The sequence below is a fragment of the Neofelis nebulosa genome, chromosome 11 (assembly GCF_028018385.1).
Source record: "Neofelis nebulosa isolate mNeoNeb1 chromosome 11, mNeoNeb1.pri, whole genome shotgun sequence".
Classification (NCBI taxonomy): domain Eukaryota; kingdom Metazoa; phylum Chordata; class Mammalia; order Carnivora; family Felidae; genus Neofelis; species Neofelis nebulosa.
The window spans coordinates 68,368,282-68,389,027 of NC_080792.1; the positions used below are offsets into that span (position 1 = coordinate 68,368,282).

Consider the following 20,746-nt stretch of genomic DNA (forward strand, 5'->3'; position numbering starts at 1 on the left):
AGAAGGAATGAGTAATTTATTTGAGCAGCAATGCCAAACTATCTCTTTATTTTTTTTTTGTCTAAACTTTTTATTTTTTTGATTCACATAGAAGTTGTAACATTAGCGCAAAGAGTTCTCGCCTGCCCTCAGTGATCACATCCCACATAACCATAGTACAAATACCAAAACAGGAAATTGACATTGGTACAATACTGTTAACTAAACTACATGCTTTATTTGGATTTCACTAGTCTTTATGTACACTCATTTTTTTCTGTCTAGTTCTATGGAATTTTAGCATAGTTAAATTCAGTATAAATACATATATGTATTATTTAATTAAATATGTATTATTTAACTATTTAATAAAAATTACATATGTATATGTATTATACTCATAGTATAAATACAGTCTGTAGTTCTGTATAACCAACACCACAGTCACAACATAGAACTGTTCCAGTGAAACCTACCACCCCAAAGAAGCTCCCTCGAGCTACCCTCGATGGTCACATCTTGCCCCCAGTCCCACCTGCTAGTTTTTAAGGTACTATTTCCAGGGTTTATGATCATGCAACGGTGCTGGTTTTCAGCATAGAGACTGAGTGGCAGAGTGGAAAGTGCCTTGAAGTTTTACCTTCAGATCTGACACCAAAATGGATAAACTTGCTGCTGAGGATGCACAGAGCATGTCCGTTCGGCTTCAGCCAATATCCTGGTGGATAGAAGATTCCTCTGGGGTCAAATTACAGTGATGTTGCCACCCCTTAGCAAGAACTCCCTGGTGTCAGAGTCTGTGCTGTTGCTGTAAAAGCAGGTCAATATTTAATCCTCCCAACAACCTGGGCAGGTGAGTTCTGTCATTCTTGTCATTTTATAGCTGAGGACACTAAAGCTCAGAGAGGGTAGTCGTCACATGCCCAGGGACACACAGTGAGAGTGGGAGTGGCCGACCTGGGCTCCCACTCAGTCTGCCTCGCTGCAGATCCTGTGTTCTTCGACCCCTGCTGTAGGATGGGAACACCCAAGCTGGCTGGGTATAGCTTGCATCCACCTGCTCTGTGGCCTCCAAGAAGTCACTTACCCTCTCTGAGCCTGACATCCCTTGGGAAGGTAGAACAAGGTCCTTTCCAACTCTAAAATTCGGTTCCTAGCTTGTAGGAGTTTGCAGAGAATTAGGAGGCACTACACAACAACTCCAACAAAGAAGCAAAACCCAAAAACACTCAGCACAAACATTGTCTTGCCCATATGACAAGTTATTTTGAAGAGCCAGAAGCCAGGGGGCGCTTGCGAGCACGTCAGGCCAGCGTCATCCACATAGTTATCCGCGCAGGAAGTCCTGTTAATATAGCTTTTCCGTACACGCCACAGCTAAAAAGCCTTTTATTGCCTCAATAATATTAGAAGAGCTGACATCATCTGAGCTCCCAAGCCACTTGGCGCCTGAAATGGAAGATGTGATAGAAGCTGATAGAAGCAGCCAGAAGCAGCCTTCTAATTACTATTCCCGTTACTCTCATTAAGGCTGTATCACAGCCACGTATTAAGCAGTTAGTGCCAAGCATGGTACTAAGTGCCCACATCTGTTGTCTCTTTCAAAAGTCCCTTTTTCTTTTTTTTAAATTTAAGTAAGCTTCACACCCAGCATGGAGCTCAATGTGAGGTGTGAACTCACGACCCTGAGATCAAGACCTGAGCTGAGATCAAGAGTCAGACACTTAACTGAACCATGCAGGTGCCCCTCTAAAGTCCTTCTGATGGCCCTAGGATATATGTTTTTATTACCCCCATTTTACAGATGGGACATTTGAGGCTTACAGCGTTAACTGGGTAACAAGAGGGAGGCTGAACTCAGTCTGCTCTTAAGTATCAGGTCAGTGTCAATTGTGCACCCTCTGCTGGTTACCATCCAGACCTGCCTGTCCTTTTCTCTTACTAGTAAATACTACGAGAAGGAAGCCCTCCTGATGGACCCGGTGGATGGCCCCATCCTTGCGTCTTTGTTGGGTAAGTGGTCCAGGGCTCTGAGCTTCATCTGGATCTCTGATGTTGGCTCACTGGTGCATCTCCTAAGGGCCTCTCTCGTTTCCCTCTAGCCTTCTCCATCAAAACTTACTTGTTCCCTGGCTCTTGTTCTCAGGGTCTTGTGCTGGACTCTCCTTAGCAGGACCCTGGGGCATACTCACTGGCTGGAGGGGAGAGGCAGTGAAGGTGGTGGCCCATCTGGGGGTAGACAGGAGGGTGGACTTTCAGGGCTAGGGATTCCCAGCCCCTGTATGCTCCACAGTGGGGCCCTGTGCCCTGGAGTACACCAAGATGAAGACTGCAGATCACTTCTGGACTGACCCCTCAGCCGACGAGCTTGTCCAGAGGCACCGCATCCATAGCTCGCACCTGCGGCAGGACTCACCCACCAAGCGTCCAGCCCTCTGTGTGAGTAGGGGTGGACTCTGGGGCCCTGGGAGGGAGTTGGGCTCAGTGCCAGATTTGGTGTGGAGGTGGAGAATGCAGTGGGACATTGAGGGTCACCGCAGGCCTCACCCTCCACCTCCCCTCACCCTGCCAGATCCAGAAGAGACATTCAAGTGGCAGCATGGACGACCGACCATCCCTTTCTGCCCGTGACTATGTTGAGTCCCTGCACCAGAACTCCCGGGCCACGCTCCTCTATGGCAAGAACAACGTTCTGGTTCAGCCGGTGAGAGATATCTGGGACCCAGATCTTCCACAGGGGGTCTGGCTTCCGGTTGTACAGGAGGAGTTCCCTCTTGTTCCAGGCTGCTGATCCATTCATCCATCCATCTATCCACATCTCCATCTCTCCATCCATTCATCCATATGACGTTTGCTTCTATCCATCCATCCATCCACTCACCTACCTACCTATCTTTACTTCTACCCATCCATCCATCCATCCACCCACCTGTTCATCCATCTTCCTACCCAGGTTTTCATCTATCCATCCATCCATCCATCCATCCACCCATCCACCCATCCATCCATCTTCCTACCCATGTTTACTTCCATCCATCTAAATACCCATCTATCCATCTATCTATCCACCCATCCATCCATCAATCCACCTACCCATCCATCCATCTTCCTACCCATGTTTAATTCCATCCATCCATCCATCCACCCATCCATCCATGCACCCACCCATTCATCCATCTTCCTACCCATGTTTACTTCCATCCATCCAACTACCCATCCATCCATCTATCCATCCATCCATCCATCCATCCATCCATCCATCCATCCATCCATCCATCTTCCTACCCATGTTTTCATCCATCCATCCATCCATCCATCCATCCATCCATCCATCTTTATATCCATCCACCCAGCCATCCGTCCATCTTCCTACCCATGTTTACTTCCATCCATCCATCTACCCATCCGTCCATCTTCCTACCCATGTTTACTTCCGTCCATCCATCTACCCATCCATCCATTTATCCATCCACCCATCCATCCATCCATCCATCCATCCATCCATCCATCCACCCAGCCATCCATCCATCCATCCATCTTCCTACCCATGTTTACTTCCATCCACTCACCCATCCATTCATCCATCCTTTTTTACATCATCCATCCATCCATCCACTCATCTTTACATCCATCCAGGCATCCATCCACCCATCCATCCATCTTCCTACCCATGTTTACTTCCATCCACCCACCCATCCATTCATCCATCCTTTTTTACATCATCCATCCATCCATCCACTCATCTTTACATCCATCCACGCATCCATCCATCCATCTTCCTACCCATGTTTACTTCCACCTACCCATCCATCCATCCATCCACCCATCTTCACCTGCATCCATCCATTTGTCCATCCATCTATTTAATTATCCATTTATTTTCCAGTCCATCTCTCCACCCACCTGTCCACCTAGCTGTCCATCCATCCATTCTCTTTTGTTATCACTCACTCATTCAGCAAGTATTTATACTGAGCTTTCCTTGTGCTGGATGCTTGGGATATCAGGATAAATATCTTCATGGTTGAGATATTTTTTAAAATGTTTATTTTTGAGAGAGAACATGCATGGGGGAGGGGCAGAAAGAGGGGGACGAAGGATCCAAAGTGAGCTTCACCCTGACAGCAGAGAGCCCAATGCAGAGTTGAATTCACGAGTTGTGAGATCTCAACCTGAGCTGAAGTCAGACGCTCAACCAACTGAACCACCCCGGCGCCCCCTTCACAGTTGATATTTATGGAGTGCTTTCTTTGTGTCAAGCACCATAAGTGCTTTTAACTATATTAACTCATTTAAAGCTCCCAGCAACTATTTGATGCAAGTAGTGTCATCCAAGATGATAACGCTGAGATGTGCACAGGGGGGAGTAAGTGGCAGAGTCATGCTTTGAATTCAGGCTGCCTGATGTGGGAGTTGAATCATTTATCAATCACCTCTAGGCCTGGCTGGTGCAAGCCCCAGAGATGGGTGGTGAGCCAGGCACACGAAACCCCTACCCTCAAGGAGTAGATACCCCTCTGCCTTTCCCTTCCTGAGACTGTGTGGATCAGTGTGGTGTTTGGGCTCAGCTGGGAGGAAGCATAGGAAGCTGCCAGTTGCTCTAGCTCTGTGGTCGCAGTTGTGATCACGGGGTGACCCTGAGCGAGTCACTTCTCCCTGTGAGCCTTAATGTCCACATCACAATGGGTACAAGATCCTACCTCCTCACATCTAAGAAGCTATGAATTTAAGATGCTCCATTTTTAAACATAACCATCAGGAAGTAAAAAAACGATACTAAGTTCTAGAAGATGTTTTCTCATTACTTGGAAATTTTGACACTTTTTGAAAGAGTTCTTTGAGCTCTTTGATTTGGATAAAAGGAGTTTTGTTTTTTTTTTAGGGGTGCCTGGGTGACTCAGGTGGTTGAAGTGTCCGACTTGGATTTTGGCTCAGGTCATGGTCTTGTGGTCTGTGGGATCGAGCCCTGCATCAGGCTCTAGGCTGGCAATGTGGAGCCTGCTTGGGATTCTGTCTCTCCCTCTCTCTCTCTGCCCCCTCCCAGCTCACTCTCTCTCTCTCGAAGTAAATAAATAAACTTAAAAAAAAAAGTAAAAGGGTTTTTTTTTAAATCATACATTGCTTTTTTAACTATGCATAAGGGAACTTATAACTGACATTCATTAGTTAAGACAGTCCTAAAATTTCTTCACATTTCAGGGTTTAATGTTCTATATCAGTTTTTGACTTAGAGTCATCACTGCTTGTATTTTTCTAGTAAATACTGTTCTCTTTTTTTTTCTTTGTGAGAGAGAGAGAGCATGTGCACTTGCACACAGAGACAGAGAGAGAGAAGAGAGAGAGAGAGAGAGAGAGAGAGAGAGAGAGAGAGAATCCCAAGGAGGCTCCATGCCCAGCACAGAGCCCGATGTGCGGCTTGATCCCATGACCCTGGGATCGTGACCTGAGCCGAAATCAAGAGTCAGACACTTAACTGAACTGAGCCACCCAAGCACCCCCAAATACTGTTTACTGTTCCATCCAAAGAAGGGGTCAACACACTATAACCCATGGGCCCAATGCAGCGCTCCACCTGTGTTTGCAAATAAAGTTTTATTGTAACAGACCCGTGCCCATTACCTATCGTGTATGGCTGCTTTCACACTGTAACAGCAGAGTTGAGTGGTCGCACCTGAGTCTGTATGTCTCACAGAACCAAAATTACTCCCCGTCTGACCCTTTATACAAAAAGCTTGCTGACCTCTGATCAGGAGTGTAGGAGGCCCAGCGTTTCTCACAAGTGCATGTCCTTGGTTGTTGCTCTGCAAGGCCATCTGGAATTGTGGGCATGGCTGTAGTGGTGAATAATGTGTCTCCTCTGCCAATATCAAATCATGCTCTACTGCTCTGCTGCCCGTGTTTCTGCATACACAAAAACTTTTGAAGTCGAAGATGACTCACCGTCTGATCTTTCTGAAGACGTTTAAAATAGCACCTGTTCTCCGCATGTGAAGTAACAACATAGGAACAACTAGGACCGAGTTTGCAGGAGTTCAGGCAATGACCACTGTGCCACGATGGTGAGATGCCACCTGCTGTAAGATACATCCACACTTCAGGTACAGGAAAACATGGAAAACGTTCATGACCCAGGGCAGCAGTGCTCCGTCATGGGGCTGCAGGCACGAGTGGCTAACTTGAGACAGTGTGGGTAAAGCTGAGACATGCTAGGTGCTCGGTAAATGTTGGCTGTGCATCTCCACATGTCGTTGAGGTGAATTTGCGTCCTTTATTTGTGAGGCTTGGAGAGACCCCCCCCCCCCCCCGCCACACCCCACCTGGGATAAAGCAGAGGGAGCCGCTGAGAAGTTCTGCAGGCTCATGGGGAACACAGAGGGTCAGGCTGCTGGGCAGTGGAGGAGATTCAGGATAACGTCTGTGGTTGGGGCATAGAACTCGGCTGTCCTCTTGTTCTCCCTTAAGACTGGCCAAAATGATGCCAGGTAAATGACTCCTGTCAAGGAGAGGGTGGTGTTGGGGCGCCTGGGTGGCTCCGTCAGGTGAGCGTCTGACTTGATTCCAGCTCAGGTCATGATCTCATGGTTTGTGAGCTCAAGCCCTGCGTTGGGCTCTGTGCTGGCAGCACGGAGCCTGCCGGGGATTCTCTCTCTCCCTCTTCTTCTACCCTTCTTCCCTCTCTCTCTCACACACACAATAAATAAATAAGACATTTATTTACTTATTTTAATTTTTTATGTCTTTATTTTATCTTGAGAGGCAGAGTGCAAGCGGGGGCGGGGGCAGAGAGAGAGAGGGAGACACTGAATCTGAAGCAGGCTCCAGGCTCCGAGCTGTCAGCACAGAGCCTGATGCGGGGCTCAAACTCATGGACCGTGAGATCATGAACTGAACCAAAGTCCAACGCCCAACCGACTGAGCCACCCAAGCACCCCTAAAACATTGTTTTAAAAAGGAGAGCATGGTATTAAAGAGGGATAGAGCCCCTTCCTGATTCTAAAGAGTCTCCGGCTCTGCCCTTGCAGCAGTGCTTCCTGGACCTTGGTTGGGGGGTGGGTGGGAGTGTGAAAGTGCAGGGGGGCAGCTCTCAGAGCTGCATCTCTAGAACCCATCCTGGGTGGTTGGCTGCAGACTGCTTTGCTTAGCATGGCCCCCTGGAAGGAGGTACAGGATCTTCCAAATGGTCGTAGCCTTGGAGGGCATGACCCAACCCCTTGGATCTGGTTATGCCTCCTTGAGTCAGACGGCCCAGGGCCTATGACCACTGTGACTCTGGCACTTTGACCAAGCCTGTGCCCTCCTCTCTCTGCAGAGGGATGATATGGAGGCCGTGCCAGGGTACCTGTCTCTACACCAGACAGCTGACGTCATGACCTTGAAATGGACGCCTAACCAGCTGATGAACGGGTCGATGGGGGACCTGGACTATGAGAAGAGGTAGGGCGCCGGGTCCTTCTCCCCCTTTGGCACAGGGAAGTGTGTGCTCTGTCCTTTGTGTCCTGCCCCAGCCCGCTGCTCTGTCTGGTTGTTGTGGCCACTTGGGCCAGCCCCCCTGCAGCTATGGCCTTATGGGTAACTCATTAGGAGGATCTGGAGACCAACTAGAAGAATCTTAGAATCTAATACGGGAATTAGGCAGGCCCTGGTCAAACACCACCCAAAGGGAAAAATCTTAATTAAGAGCTTGGGAGCCTGCAAATGGCAAATATTCCCCATCTGCTGCCATCCTTCCCATCACTCCGTAAGGGAGGAAAGCTGGAGGTGTTGGTTGGTGGGCATCTGGTCCAGGGTTGTGTCTCCTGTGACCCTGGGATTTTCAAGACTCAGCAAAGGCTTTGGAGTCACACGCCGAAGACACACGGAAACCAAGGGTCCCCTGCTACAATCCTGTGTGTTCCCGCACAATTAGGGACGGCCCTAGGAGGAGCCCAAACACAGGGAAGGCTCAACCTGATTATTTCAGCTTGAGGAGTCTTGGCAGCTTTATATAAAATAAGGGCTCCTTTCAAGGAACATAACCAGAACACTGTTCTTGTGTTCTGTTTCATGTTAAGCTTCAGTGTGAGTAACACGAGGCCTGGGTGTGATTAATACCATTCTCTAAGCCACTTCCTGTGCAGAGGTGGCCATCTGTCTTCAGAGACGGTCAGTGGGAGGTAGAGTTGGTTCTAGGCTGAGCCATATAATTCAGCTCTAGCTAGACTCCAGAGTTTCTGATCAAGAAGCCCTCACCGAGGAACAACGTGGGACCCAGGAGATGCCCTTGGCCTGGGGCATTATTTCCACGGACTCATCTTAAACCTCAGGCCTTCCGCAACCCCTCCCAGCTGAATCTGGATCACACGGAACCCTGAACCTCCTTCGTAGCATTTATAGAATCGCGGACACGTAATAAATCTGTGCCTATTTGTATATCAGCTGTTGCTTCTAGACCTCAGTTCCGTGAAGGCAAGGCACCTGTCTTACTCATGTCTTCTCTTTGGCAGCTGCCACAGATCCTAGCACAAAGTAGGTGCTTAGATAATCTCTGTGAAGCAAAGCAGGGAAGTTACCGGATTCAGTCATCAGATCTGAACAGAGCACCCGCTACATTCCAGGCACTGTACTAGATACAAGAAACATAGCAGATGAACAGAAGGAGAGGAAAATCTTTACCCTCTCGGAGCTTCCACTGTATTTACCTTACACTGAAGGAGACCACAATAAAACAGGTGTATGGATAAGTGTACGTTTTAGGCCCAAGTGCTTGCTTGGTTCTCATCCTGCTGGAAGATTTGGGGTGTGTCTGTCTCTCCCTGTCTCTGGGCTTCAGTCTCCCCTTCTATCAAATGAGAGGCCTGGACAACATGATCTTCCCAGAACTCAAAGGGTTTGCAGGGGCTCTCCATACACAGAAGTGTCTTCTGTCAAATAGCACAACCCAAAGGCCCTGTTTGCTATTTGGACTTACACCCAGGATTGTGTGGGCAGAAACCTTTTTGTTTTTAATTTTTTTTTAACTTTTATTCATTTTTAAGATACAGAGAGAGACAGAGTGTGAAGGGGAGGGGCAGAGTGAGGGAGACACAGAATCTAAAGCAGGCTCCAGGCTCTGAGCTGTCAGCCCAGAGCCCGGTGCAGGGCTCAAACCCATGAACCATGAGATCATGACCTGAGCCGAAGTTGGAGGTTTAACTGAGCCACCAAGGTGCCCCAACTTTGTTTTTTAACTTGTTTTTTAATGTTTATTCATTTCTGAGAAACAGAGTGTGAACAGGGGAGGGGCCGAGAGAGAGGGAGACACAGAATCTGAAGCAGGCTCCAGGCTCCAAGCCAATGCAGGGCTCGAACCCACGAACAGTGAGATCATGACCTGAGCCGAAGTTGGACGCTTAACCTACTGAGCCACCCAGGCACCCCTGGGCAGAAAACTATTTTTTCTTTAATTTAAAAAAAATTTGTTTTTACATTTATTTATTTTTGATAGAGACCGAGCACAAGTGGGGGAGGGGCAGAGAGAGAAGGAGACACAGAATCTGAAGCAGGCTCCAGGCTCCCAGCTGTCAGCACAGAGCCCGACGCAGGGCTCAAACTCACAAACCGCAAGATCATGACTTGAGCTGAAGTCGGACGCTTAACCTCCTGAGCCACCCAGGTGCCCCTGGGCAGAAAACTTTTAATGTTGATATTTTGGAGAGGCATGGAGCCAAATGATTGCCAAGTACCTCCCACCCCCTCCAGCTCAGATCAGTGGGACTCCATCTTTCATCATTATCTTTTCCTCGGAGAACAGGCATAGCATAGGCGCATCAATATTTACTTCCAACTGAGCCTGTACTTCCCAGGTCACTACTGAGGGGGCTAGAAACTTCCCCAGCCTTGGGTTCTCAACCCCCATCTATCCAGTGAGAGACAAAAAGCCAAGGGTCAGAAACATGGTGGTTAGCCTATAGGATGTGGAGGTGCCCAGGGACTCTGGCATCTCTTTGGGGACCAAGAGACAACAAAGATAAGGGGTATGGTCCTTGTCTGAGGAGCTTCAGTACCTCTTCTCTTGTCCCAGCCAGTGCCCCCCTCGTGTACAACCAGGGTCATAACTCCCCCGCTAGGTTTCCTCGTGTCCATGAGGAAATATCACCAAAGAGTGGCTATTTGGGCTCTGGAGTCAGGCTGGACTTGGCTCAGATCTCAGCCCTGCCGTGTGGAACAGCTGAAACTCCCATACCCTGCTGATGGCCCAACCACTTGACAATCTAGTTTAGAAGTGTTTTCTGACCTACCCTTACCACGTGACCCAGCAGTTCTGGTCTAGGAAGTTGTTAAAACCTGTCAAATGAAATCAAAAGCTCAGCTCTTGCTCCTTCCCAGTTGAGCGATCTTGGGCAACTTCGCCTTCCTGAACCTCAGTTTGTTCATCCGGTGTAAAATGGGGATGTGGTCATGGAACCTCCGAATAGGTGTACAGGAAGGAGTCAATGAGAAAATGCACGTAATGCCCTTAGCAGGGAGACTGGAACCCAGAAAGGCCTCTCAGTCATGGGACTGTTGGTGTTAAGTTTACACAGATCCAAAGGGACTGTGGCCACAGAGATCCTCTTTGCTGGTGTGTGGTGGTAGCTGGAAAGTTGCTTTGTCTACTGGGCACCCTAGGGTATTCACCATTCACTCTGAATATTCTCGGAGCATCTTGCAGAAGTAAAGAAAACCCAGGCGCTGTCCAGTTCAGCACCTCTTGGGGGAGACAGGAGAAAACAGGCAACTGCAACCTGTATGATGGGTACAATGTGGAAGCCCAGGGAAGGACCTTCTGGCCAAGACTCACCCGTGAGGGACTCAGCAGAGGCTGCTCAGAGGCTCTGAAAATGTTTGTGCACTCAGCTGCCCTCCAAGGATGTTCGCTCCAAGGACCCTGGCGAGGCTGACTCTGGTACAGATAGACCAGTGCAGGAAGGTCCCTTAGAAAGCTTCTGTTCCAACTTCCTCATGTTGCAGCTAAGGAAACTGAGGCCCAGAGAGGAGAAAGGACTGAGTCAGTATAATTGGTAAAGTGGGATTTGAAGTTTGACCTTGAAGCCTGTGTTGGTTCAGGTCCTCCAAGAAGCAGACCCAAACAGAATTAGACATGCAGCAGAGACTTAACGTGAGCGGAACCTGTGAAGGATGAAAGGGAAGAGCAGGAAGAGGCAGGCAGAATATTCAGAAGCTGGTTGACCCCTGTGAATGGGGAGGGGAAAGAAGGAAGAGAGAGTCTTATATGCTGCAGTTCTTAGCATGTTCAGCCAGCTCAGTTGGGAGCCCCTGGGCTAAAGTTGACCATCAGAGGAGCCCCCCATCCCACAGGAATAGGCCTACGCTGGTGCCCCCATGTGCCCGGGCCTGCTTGAGAGCTGCCCAAGAGAAGCATGGTCTTGGCACAAACATGACGGTGGATCTGGAGAGGTGGCCTCTGAAGCTGTTGGTCAGCTCTGGTCCCCACAGCAAGATCTGAAGGACACCCAAGCAGTGCATTCCCCTGACTGCCACAAAGCCCCAGTTCCTGTGAGCCCCACCTCCATGGTGTTCTGAGGGGAAAAGTGATCTGTTTTAATACAGCAGTAGACTTTGATCTGAAAAGGGAAAGCATAAAGTATGTAAGCACAGAGACCATGAGCCAAGTACTTTTTTCTGTATCAGCATTGCGTTGAGCCCTTCAAATATGTGATTCCATTTAACTGTCACAGCCGCACTGTGTGGTGGTAATTATCCCCCATTTTACAGAGGAGGAAACTGAGGCCCATAGAAGCCTTCACATCACACTGCTGGGACCTATGGGGTCAAAGCTGTTGAGTGGCTCTTCTAACCCCTCGGATGCATGGTGGTTTGGCATTGGGTTTGAGTCAAGATACTTAGATACCTGTGACAGAAAACTAAACTCAAGTGGACTTAGGCATTGAGCCGAAAAATTCTGGACAGTGGCTTCAGGCATGGCTGGATCCAGGGACTCAAATGATGGGGGCCTGAACTCTCCCATCTCTTGGTTCTGCTTTCCTGACTGTCGACTCCATCGTCAGGCAGGCTTTTTCTTGCCATGGTTCCCTATGTTTCCAGACTTTTATCATCTCTGCCCCTACTCTCCTAGCAGAAAGGAGCATCCTTTTCCCAGTTTATTCTAACATAAATCCAACAACTGAGTCTCATTCATTCTGCTTGGGTCATGGCGCCATCCCTGAACCAATCACTGTGGCTGGAACAGTAGAATGTGCTGATCGGCCAGGCCTGGATCAGATGGCTATTCCTGGAATCCTGGCATAGGGGGTGGGTGGAGTCAGCCTCAGCCACAAGGATGGAAGCAAGGGAAGTGTGTTCCTCAGAAAATTAGGGTACTGGGACCAGAAGAAGGCAAGGTAGATTCTGGGAAGTCTTGAATACAGATGTTGGGGACAGATGGGTCCTAGTGAAAAGGGTTCAGGAGCCCATGGGTGTGGTCTTCTGGCCTCATGGGCCCTTCCCCATGATGAAGTGAGCAGGCATCCTGCGGAACTAACCATCCCTCCCCTTCCAGCGTCTACTGGGACTATGCCATGACCATCCGCCTGGAGGAGATTGTATACCTGCACTGCCACCAGCAAGGTAGGGACTGTTGGGGGAGCACGGGGTGGGGGTGTTCCTTCTGGCTCCCCTGCCTGCTCCCACCTCATTACCTGTGCAACCTCAAACAAGTGATTTCACCTCTCTGAGACTTGGTTTCCCCATCTGTAAAATGGAATCACAACAGCACCTACTCATGGCATTGTTCTAGGTTCAGGACTTAGCATCAAACCCACGGTGTTTGATGCTGACACTTAATGGAGCGCTTATGATGTGCCAAGCAGGGCTCTAAGCAGGTTGGCACAAAGTCACACAGCCTGTAAGCTCCAGAGTTTCAACTCAAACCCGGAGCTCAAAGAAGGTACACTCAGAACAAGCAGAGGGCTATTCTGATGTAGAAAGCAAGGGATCTGGACTCTACCAAGGCATGACACATTAATCTTATTTAAAACCTTTTTAATGTTTATTTATTTTTTGAGGGGTGGGTGCAGAGAGAGAGAAGGAGACACAGAATCCGAAGCAGGCTCCAGGCTCCGAGCTGTCAGCACAGAGCCCAATGCAGGGCTCAAAGTCATGAACCATGAGATCATGCCCTGAGCCAAAGTCGGACACTTAACCACCTGAGTCACCCAGCTGCCCCACATTAAGCTTATTCAATGAGACAGACCTGAGTTCAGATCCAGACTCTACTGTGCGACCCAGAGCAAGTCATGTACCCTCTCTGAGCCTTAGTTTCATTATTTGTAAAATAGGCAATAATAGATAGACCTCATAGGGCTATTTTGGGTATTCCAATAACACACTGCCTTTCACGTGCTGTGCTTATATACAGTAAGTGCTCAATACATGCTAGCAAGTCACTACTGCCCTGAGAAGGGGTAGGTCTGAAAGCCTCCATACAAAAATAGGTCAGGTTGATGCATAGAGGGTACTTGAGAGACATGGGGTGTTTCCCCTTGGTGGGTGATTTTAGGGGAGGCGACCACATTCTTCTGGACCATATCCCATAGTTCCCAGTCTGCAGCAGTGGCCGGTGGGATGGGAGGGGCTCTGAGGAGGTAAAAACACTACCTGACCTTCTGCCCAGGCCTTTCCCAGAGCCTTGGAGCAGGTCCACGGGTCTGGCTTGGCATGCCCAGGGCGATGTGTTTGCCGGGAGGACCCCCATCCCATGCCCCATAGTGACTTTCTGCCGGGTCTCCTCTGGCTGGGTCGCGGTGGCAGTGGACAGCGGTGGGACAGTGGTGTTGGTCAGCCAGGACGGGATCCAGAGGCCGCCGTTCCGCTTCCCCAAGGGGGGGCACCTCCTGCAGTTCCTCTCGTGCCTGGAAAATGGGCTGCTCCCCCATGGGCAGCTGGACCCTCCACTCTGGTCTCAGCGGGGGAAGGTGAGTGACCGTGGGGGCCCCAGGGAGGCTGGGATGGGGGCGGGGGTCAGCCGTGGGGAGTGGTCATTCTTTTTTTTTATTTTAATTTTTTTAACGTTTTATTTATTTTGGAGAGAGAGTGTGAGCAAGGGAGGGACAGAGAGAGAGAGGGGGACAGAAGATCCAAAGTGGGCCCTGCGCGGACAGCAGCAAGCCTGATGTGGGGCTCAAACTCACCAACTGCAAGATCATGACCTGAGCCAAAGTCAGATGGTCAACTGACTGAGCCACCCAGGCGCCCCAGGGTGGTCGTTCTTGCCCATGACTCCTTACCTGGCTTTGTGGGCTCATGCACACTCCACTGAGACCCTCAGGCCGTACACAGACTGTGGGGACAGATGTATCCCAAGAGCTATGCATTCGGATTGTGCTTTCAGGGCAAAGTATTTCCCAAACTGCGTAAGCGAAGCCCTCAGGGTTCTGCCGAGTCCACGTCTTCGGACAAGGAAGATGACGAGGCCACAGATTACGTGTTCAGGATCATCTATCCCGGCATGCAGTCTGAATTCGGTAAGCTTCCCAGTCTCTGGGCCCCCGAAATCTAACCTGTTAGTTGAACATGAAAATAACTCCAGGTGTTTGGGGCTTGTGGACAGGTGGTCTGGGTTCTGGGGCCAGCGGGGGGGGGGGGGGGGTAGGGGGGTGTGGGGGCAGGGACTTGAAACCAGGATGTTAGTATCTCGGTTTCCCCCCAGTGAGAACCACGCACTACTGAGCTTAACAAAGGTGAACCTGGAGCAGGAATTACCACAGGGTAGTGAGTGGGCTCTGGAATCCTGGTTGAATTGGGGCAAGTCACTTCACCCTTCTGTGCCTTGGTCTCCTTATCTGTAAGATGGGGACGTTAACATAGCACCTGCATCGTCGGGCCCTTGTGGGGACTAAATTAGAGAAGGCCCTTGGCACAGAACACGTCCATGCTAGCTGCTGTTATGTGGTTGTTGGTATTTTATTTCACTCTACTGTTGTCAGGATTCAGTGAGATAATGAGGTGATCAATGTAAAGTCCCTGGAATCAAGTCTCACACACAGTAGGGCTTCAATACATGATGGTCAAAAACAGCAAAGGCAGGAAGCAAAGCACCAGGCCCTGGCACACGAGACGCTAATATATGTCTGCCACTTGGGACAGTGACTGCCGTGACATAGATGCTTGGTTCGTGGAGACTGTTACCATTAAGGTCGTCTTTACCACGGAGGTGTTATTTGGATCAAATGAACTGATATTTGGAAAGTTCTCAGAGGCCTGGCTTTTATTTTATTTTATTTTATTTTATTTTATTAAAATTTTAATGTTGATTTATTTATTGACAGAGAGAGAGAAGGAGAGAGAGGGAGCTGGGGAGGGGCAGAGAGGGAGAGAGAGAATCCCAACCAGGCTCTGAGCTCTCAGTGCAGAGCCTGATGCAGGGCTCGAACTCAAGAACCGTGAAATCACCACCTGAGCTGAAACCAAGAGTCGGATTCAACCAACTGAGCCACCGAGGTGCCCCAGAGTCCCAGCATTTATTAAGCACCATGTGGATGTCTTGTTTCAACAACTCAGTATTAAGCTGTAGGTGCTTTCTGTCAACCCCGTTTTATTTTACCCTTGGTGGTCCTGTTGTTCCATTTGATGGGTAATGGCTCTTATCGTGCCGGGTCGCTTCACGCTCTGGCTTTTGTCCACCGCTCAATGGGATCTGGGGATGTGGGGCAGGCTTGGTGGTAAGGTCTTATGTTGCTCAGGTTGGTTTCTCATCTTCACCCATATATTCATTCCTTCATGTCAGTTAGGACCAAAGCCTCGTGTTTCTGCATCACTCGGAGCCTGAGAGTGTCCTGAAGCGTTCATTACTACATCCGTTCCTACCCCGGTTCGGGGTCTGGAGCCATCCCAGCCTGCCAGCGGTACCAGGTTCATACAGCACCCCCAAGAGCCGAATGATCAGAGGGGCCAGATGCCCCCTGTCTGCCTTCCTGGGAAGCCCTGTCTCTGCTCCCCAGAGAGGCTCATCCAGCATATAGTTTGTAGGCTCTGCTGGGAGCCAGGCTGGGTGCCAGAGGCCTTACTTGCTTGGGAAGTGTCCGTGTTAGCGTGTTGGGGCTCTCCGTGTGCCAGCAGAACAGACGCTGGCAGTGCCCACCCACACCCCTCCTTGCGGGCTCTCCTGTTGACTCCCATCCTTAGTGTCTCTCTGCCTGAGGGTCCCTTCTGCCTGTGGGTGGGGGTGGGGTAGAGGTGTCCAGGAACCAGGATCCTCCCTGGAGCAGCCTTCAGCCGACGACTGGCAGGAATTAGTGTATAAACGCCCCGACTCCCTCACCCCCCACCCCGGTAAGAAAGCTCTGACATGCGTGTCTGCATGTCTCCCAGAGCGCCCCCTCCCCCCCAGGAGATCAAGCACCAGTTGCCCATAGTGGTAACCTGAGCGGTAACCAGCCCTTTGCTCTGCCTTCTCGTGTCACTTCGCCTACCCATGCTTCTTGGAAACATCTCCCAGATAGACTCCCGGCACTTGAATTCTCATCTGCCTGTGAGGAAACCCCAGTGAACTCAGTTTATTTAGAACAAAGCTTCTCACTCATAGCACTGCCGATGTTGTAGATGGAATAATTCTTGGGGGGGGAGGGGGGGTGTCATGTGCCTTGTAGGATGTTGAGTGCCATCTCTGGTCTCCCGCTACTAATGGCCAAGCAGCAAATCTGCCCCCTCCCCCACCACCAAGCTGTGACAACCGGAAATGTCCCCAGACGTTGCTGAGTGTCATCTGGGAGCAAAAGGGCCCTTGGCTGAGTAAAGCACACATCACTGCATTCACCTCTCCGCCACTGCAGCATGGCCAAGTGACTTGCCCTCTCCAGGCCTCATTTCCTTGTCTGTAGAATGGGGAGACATTCTACAGACCCTCCCCACCCAGGGTCATATTCTGAGGAGTCAGTGTGATGATGTATCAGGCACCTAATGCAATGCTAATCCTCACCATGGCCCTCCTAGGCATGTGCCACTGTCTTCACCATCGCCTACTTTTCAGAAGAGGAAGCTGAAGCACAGAAAGGTTAAGAAACTGGTCCAGAGCCACGCAGCTAATCCTCGGCGTGGTTGGGATTTGAACCCAGGTGTCCTGGCTCCAGAGCTTGTACCTCTCACAACCACTCCATGCAGATTGTTTTTGACCAGGATCGGTTGACACTGTGGTTTCACCCCCTTCATGCCCAAGCTCAGTCAGATTCAGCCCACGTGGAAATGGTGCCCCCTGCTTGGTTGATTTTCTCAGGGGCCTGAGCCCCAGAGCTATGGTTTTCACCTTTGAGGACAATGAAGTCCTTTCTGAAGAAGTGCCTAAATCAGAAATGGGCAGACTCCTTCCTGTGGTCCAAATTCGGCCCACTGCCTGTTTTTGTAAATAAAGTTTTATTGGAACACGGTCACATGCATTCACAGACAGCGTGTCCATGGCTGCTTTCACACCACAGCAGCAGAGTGAGATCATTGTAACCAAGACTGTAGGCCCACAATGCCAAAAATATTTACATGTCTGAGCCTTTATAGAAAAAGTTTGCAGATGCCTGCCTTCAATAATAAGGGAGAAGAATTTTGCCCTGTGGGCAGGATGATGTGGCCATAGATGGTTCTAAACCCCCTTTCAGTGTCTTCTTGCCTCTGTCTCATGGTCCTTGTGCACAGAGCAGGCAGAGACCAGTTCTGAAACATGGAGCCCGTTTCGGAGTCAGAAGAGGGCCTTTCCATTATCCTGTGTTGCTGAGATTGTCTATGCTGTCTGTGATGGCAGGTGTGAGCCACGCACGCCTCCCGAGCGCTTGAAATGCATCTAGTTCGGATGGAGCTGTGCCTTAAGTGTCAAATACACACTGCAGGGGCGCCTGGGTGGCTCAGTCGGTTAAGCGTCCGACTTCGGCTCAGGTCATGATCTCACGGTCCGTGGGTTCGAGCCCCGCGTCGGGCTCTGTGCTGACAGCTCGGAGCCTGGAGCCTGTTTCAGATTCTGTGTCTCCCTCTCTCTGTGACCCTCCCCCGTTCATGCTCTGTCTCTCTCTGTCTCAAAAATGATAAACGTTAAAAAAAAAAAAATTAAAAAAAAATACACACTGCATTCTGAAGACTTAGAAAAACCAACAGAAATATAAAATATCTCCTCAGTAATTTTATATCGATTACACGTTAAAATGGTAACATTACAGATATACTGAGTTAAACAGAAGTTATTGTTGAAATTGATTTCATCTGGTTCCCCCCCCCCCTTAGTGCAGCTTCTAGAAACTTCTGAAGTAAGCATGTGGCTCAGGTTGGATTCCTGTTGAACAGAGCTGGTCTAGGGCAGGGTTTCTCAGCCTCGGCACTGTTGATATTTTGGGCTGAATAATTGTGTATTTGGTGGGGTGGGGGTGGGGGGTCTGGTGCATTATCCCTGTCGTCTACCCACTAGATAGATGCCAGCAGCATCTAGCAAATTCCCAGGTCGTGACAACCAAAAATGTCTCCAGACATCGCCAGATGTCCTCAAGGTGCCAAAAGTGCCCCAGTGGACAGCTGCTGGTCTAGAGCAAGGGTGGTGTCGGGGGAATGTCGGTTGAGAGAGTATTGAATAGGATCTCGGGGTCTGACACCCTGGGTTGGAATCCCAGCCCCACCGTTTGTTAGCTGGACGGTCTTGGCCATGCTGCTCCCATGCTCCGTGCCTCAGTTCCCGAATCTGCAAAAGGGGATAGTGGTAGTACTTGCACTCAGTAGGTGATAGCTGTTGTTGGCGGAAAGAGAGGGGGACCTCAGTCAGAAAGGAATGTTACGCCAGTTACCACCCGCTGGGGCTGGGGCTCATTCTGAGCCTCAGTTTCCCCTTCTGCAGAATGGGAGAAGAGAGGCCTCCCTCACGGGGCGATTGAGAACGATAGGGCAATCCTGTGCCCGCACAGCAGCCAGCACATAGTAGGCACTTTATAAACACGGAGCCGTGTGGAGCAGGGCAGGGGAGAGGTTCAGCCCTGAGGAATTGGCTCTTGGCCTGTGTCAGTGTTCTGCCCGCCGCGGACATTCCGTTTCTCTGTTTTGTGTCTCAAGTTGCTCCCGACCGCTTGGGCAGCACTCCCCCGGTCTCCGTGAGCCCTGCCTGGACGGTGGTTCCTGCTGGCCGGTCGGTGCTAGTGGTGGCCAGGGGCAGTCAGTGGGCACGAGCCAGATGGGACACCACCTTCCCCGTGCCGGGTCCGAAGCAGCAGCTCCCCAGTAACGTGTGGGCTACTCCCACCCTGGGGCTGGGTGCCGGCCACCTCTGCCATGTTGTCATTTGAGTTTTGGTCCCAACGAGGGAAGCGGGAGGCAGACCGATGCCCTCACGCTGTCCAGCCTCCCCGGTGCGGGATGTCAGGGGTTGCGTGGTGAAGGGATCCATTGACGATGCCTGTGGAGTGCGAGGGGCTGGGGTGCAGGCAGCCTTGCCACAGCTTGCTGAAATCGATCAGGGAAGCAGAGAACTGGGGATACTTTTCTAGAACATTTTACAGGGGCTCACTATGCTTTCTTGGCCAGCTCATCTGTGAGTCACCTTGGGGAAGAGCTTTCTATGTGACATTGTGAAGACAGCTGTCTACACTGTCAGTGGGTAGGGCTGGGCCCTGTCGGCTACTGAGCGCTGATGACGAGTAGCATGGGCTTGGCAACCATTCCCCTCCCCCCGACCTTGCAGCCCAAGGGAAGAGGCCAGGGATTACCGGTCATCCTTGAGGAGGCGTGGCTGGTGGGGTCGATGTGAACCCTTCTTAATCTCCTAGGCAAACTAGGGCCCACAGGCCGGAGCCAGCCTCATTCTGTGCAGCCCATGAGCCAAGAATGGCTTCCACATATTTTTATTAATCGATAAAAATCAAAAGAGTAATATTTGTGACATGTGAAAATGATCTGAAATTCAGGTTTCAACGTCCATAAATAAAGTTTTGTTGGAACACACCCGGGCTCATGTCTCTGCATCTTGAGCATGGCTATTTTTGCATTCTGAAGGCAGAGTTGAGTGGCTGTGATCGCAGCCAAATGGTTCATAAGCCCTAAAATGTTGACTGCCTGGTCCTTGACGGAAAATGTTTACCAAGCCCTGTCCTTGAGAAAATAAAATTTTTGCACCTGTCTGGAGCTGTCACGAAGCCAGGAAATTAACGACAGAAATTGTAACGCATGTGTCACTGTCGTGTTGGTCCTGCAGCCCCGCAGATGCCACGGTTTCCATGGAGCTGGGAAAGAAGGCAGTGAGGGAACATCTAAGTGCTGTATCCTGGGAGCACTTGATCAGGACACCCCAGTATCCAAGTGTTAGGAGATCAGTTGTGCTCTCTTGGTTCTCGAATGTGGCTGCTGTTATCAAAATTGTTTTTGATATACAGGCTTAAGGGCTCTCTCTCTAGCAGGTTTTAAATCAGTAGATCGGGGTGGGACACTGGCATGTGGCTTTTCAGCAAGCATGATGCTGGGTGGCGGTCGCCAGCCTGCTTGAGACCCGTTGATGGAACAGCTGTATGGCTCAGGCTGATGGACAGTGCAGACAGCCTCATCAGCGGGGCCTCCGCTGGGTCCCTTGCCCTTGGGTGCCCTGCCTCATCTGTTGAGTTAGGCTCCCTTCTGCCTCCCTGCTAGAGATTCTCTCTCCCAGAGAGTCTACCCCGGGGGACTCAGGATCATCAGCCTTGCCCAGAAACCCCCAGCAGGCCCCTCTTCCCTTCTTGTCAGTCTCCTATAAGGACAGCTGAATGACAACATGGTGAAGCTTGGCCTCCTGCTGTGGCACTGGGTCTATTTTCTTGGCTCTTGG

General features: G+C 50.3%; 1 protein-coding gene across 10 annotated transcripts in view; it reads left to right on the forward strand.

Moving 5' to 3' along the window:
* SGSM1 (small G protein signaling modulator 1) overlaps positions 1-20,746 on the forward strand; it is a 96,785-nt gene that overhangs the window by 38,791 nt on the left and 37,248 nt on the right. For 6 of the 10 annotated variants that reach the window (XR_009251133.1, XM_058693075.1, XM_058693079.1 and 3 more), the window contains 8 exons: positions 1,925-1,992; positions 2,273-2,418; positions 2,552-2,683; positions 7,289-7,413; positions 12,497-12,564; positions 13,747-13,910; positions 14,327-14,459; positions 19,009-19,173. Coding sequence is in view for 9 of the 10 variants with exons in the window: in XM_058693075.1 (XP_058549058.1) it covers positions 1,925-1,992; positions 2,273-2,418; positions 2,552-2,683; positions 7,289-7,413; positions 12,497-12,564; positions 13,747-13,910; positions 14,327-14,459; positions 19,009-19,173 (1,001 nt within the window). In the remaining variant the exon portion in view is untranslated. The remainder of the gene's footprint in view (positions 1-1,924; positions 1,993-2,272; positions 2,419-2,551; positions 2,684-7,288; positions 7,414-12,496; positions 12,565-13,746; positions 13,911-14,326; positions 14,460-19,008; positions 19,174-20,746) is intronic. The other 4 variants (XM_058693082.1, XM_058693083.1, XM_058693076.1 and 1 more) reach the window with 3 other exon arrangements.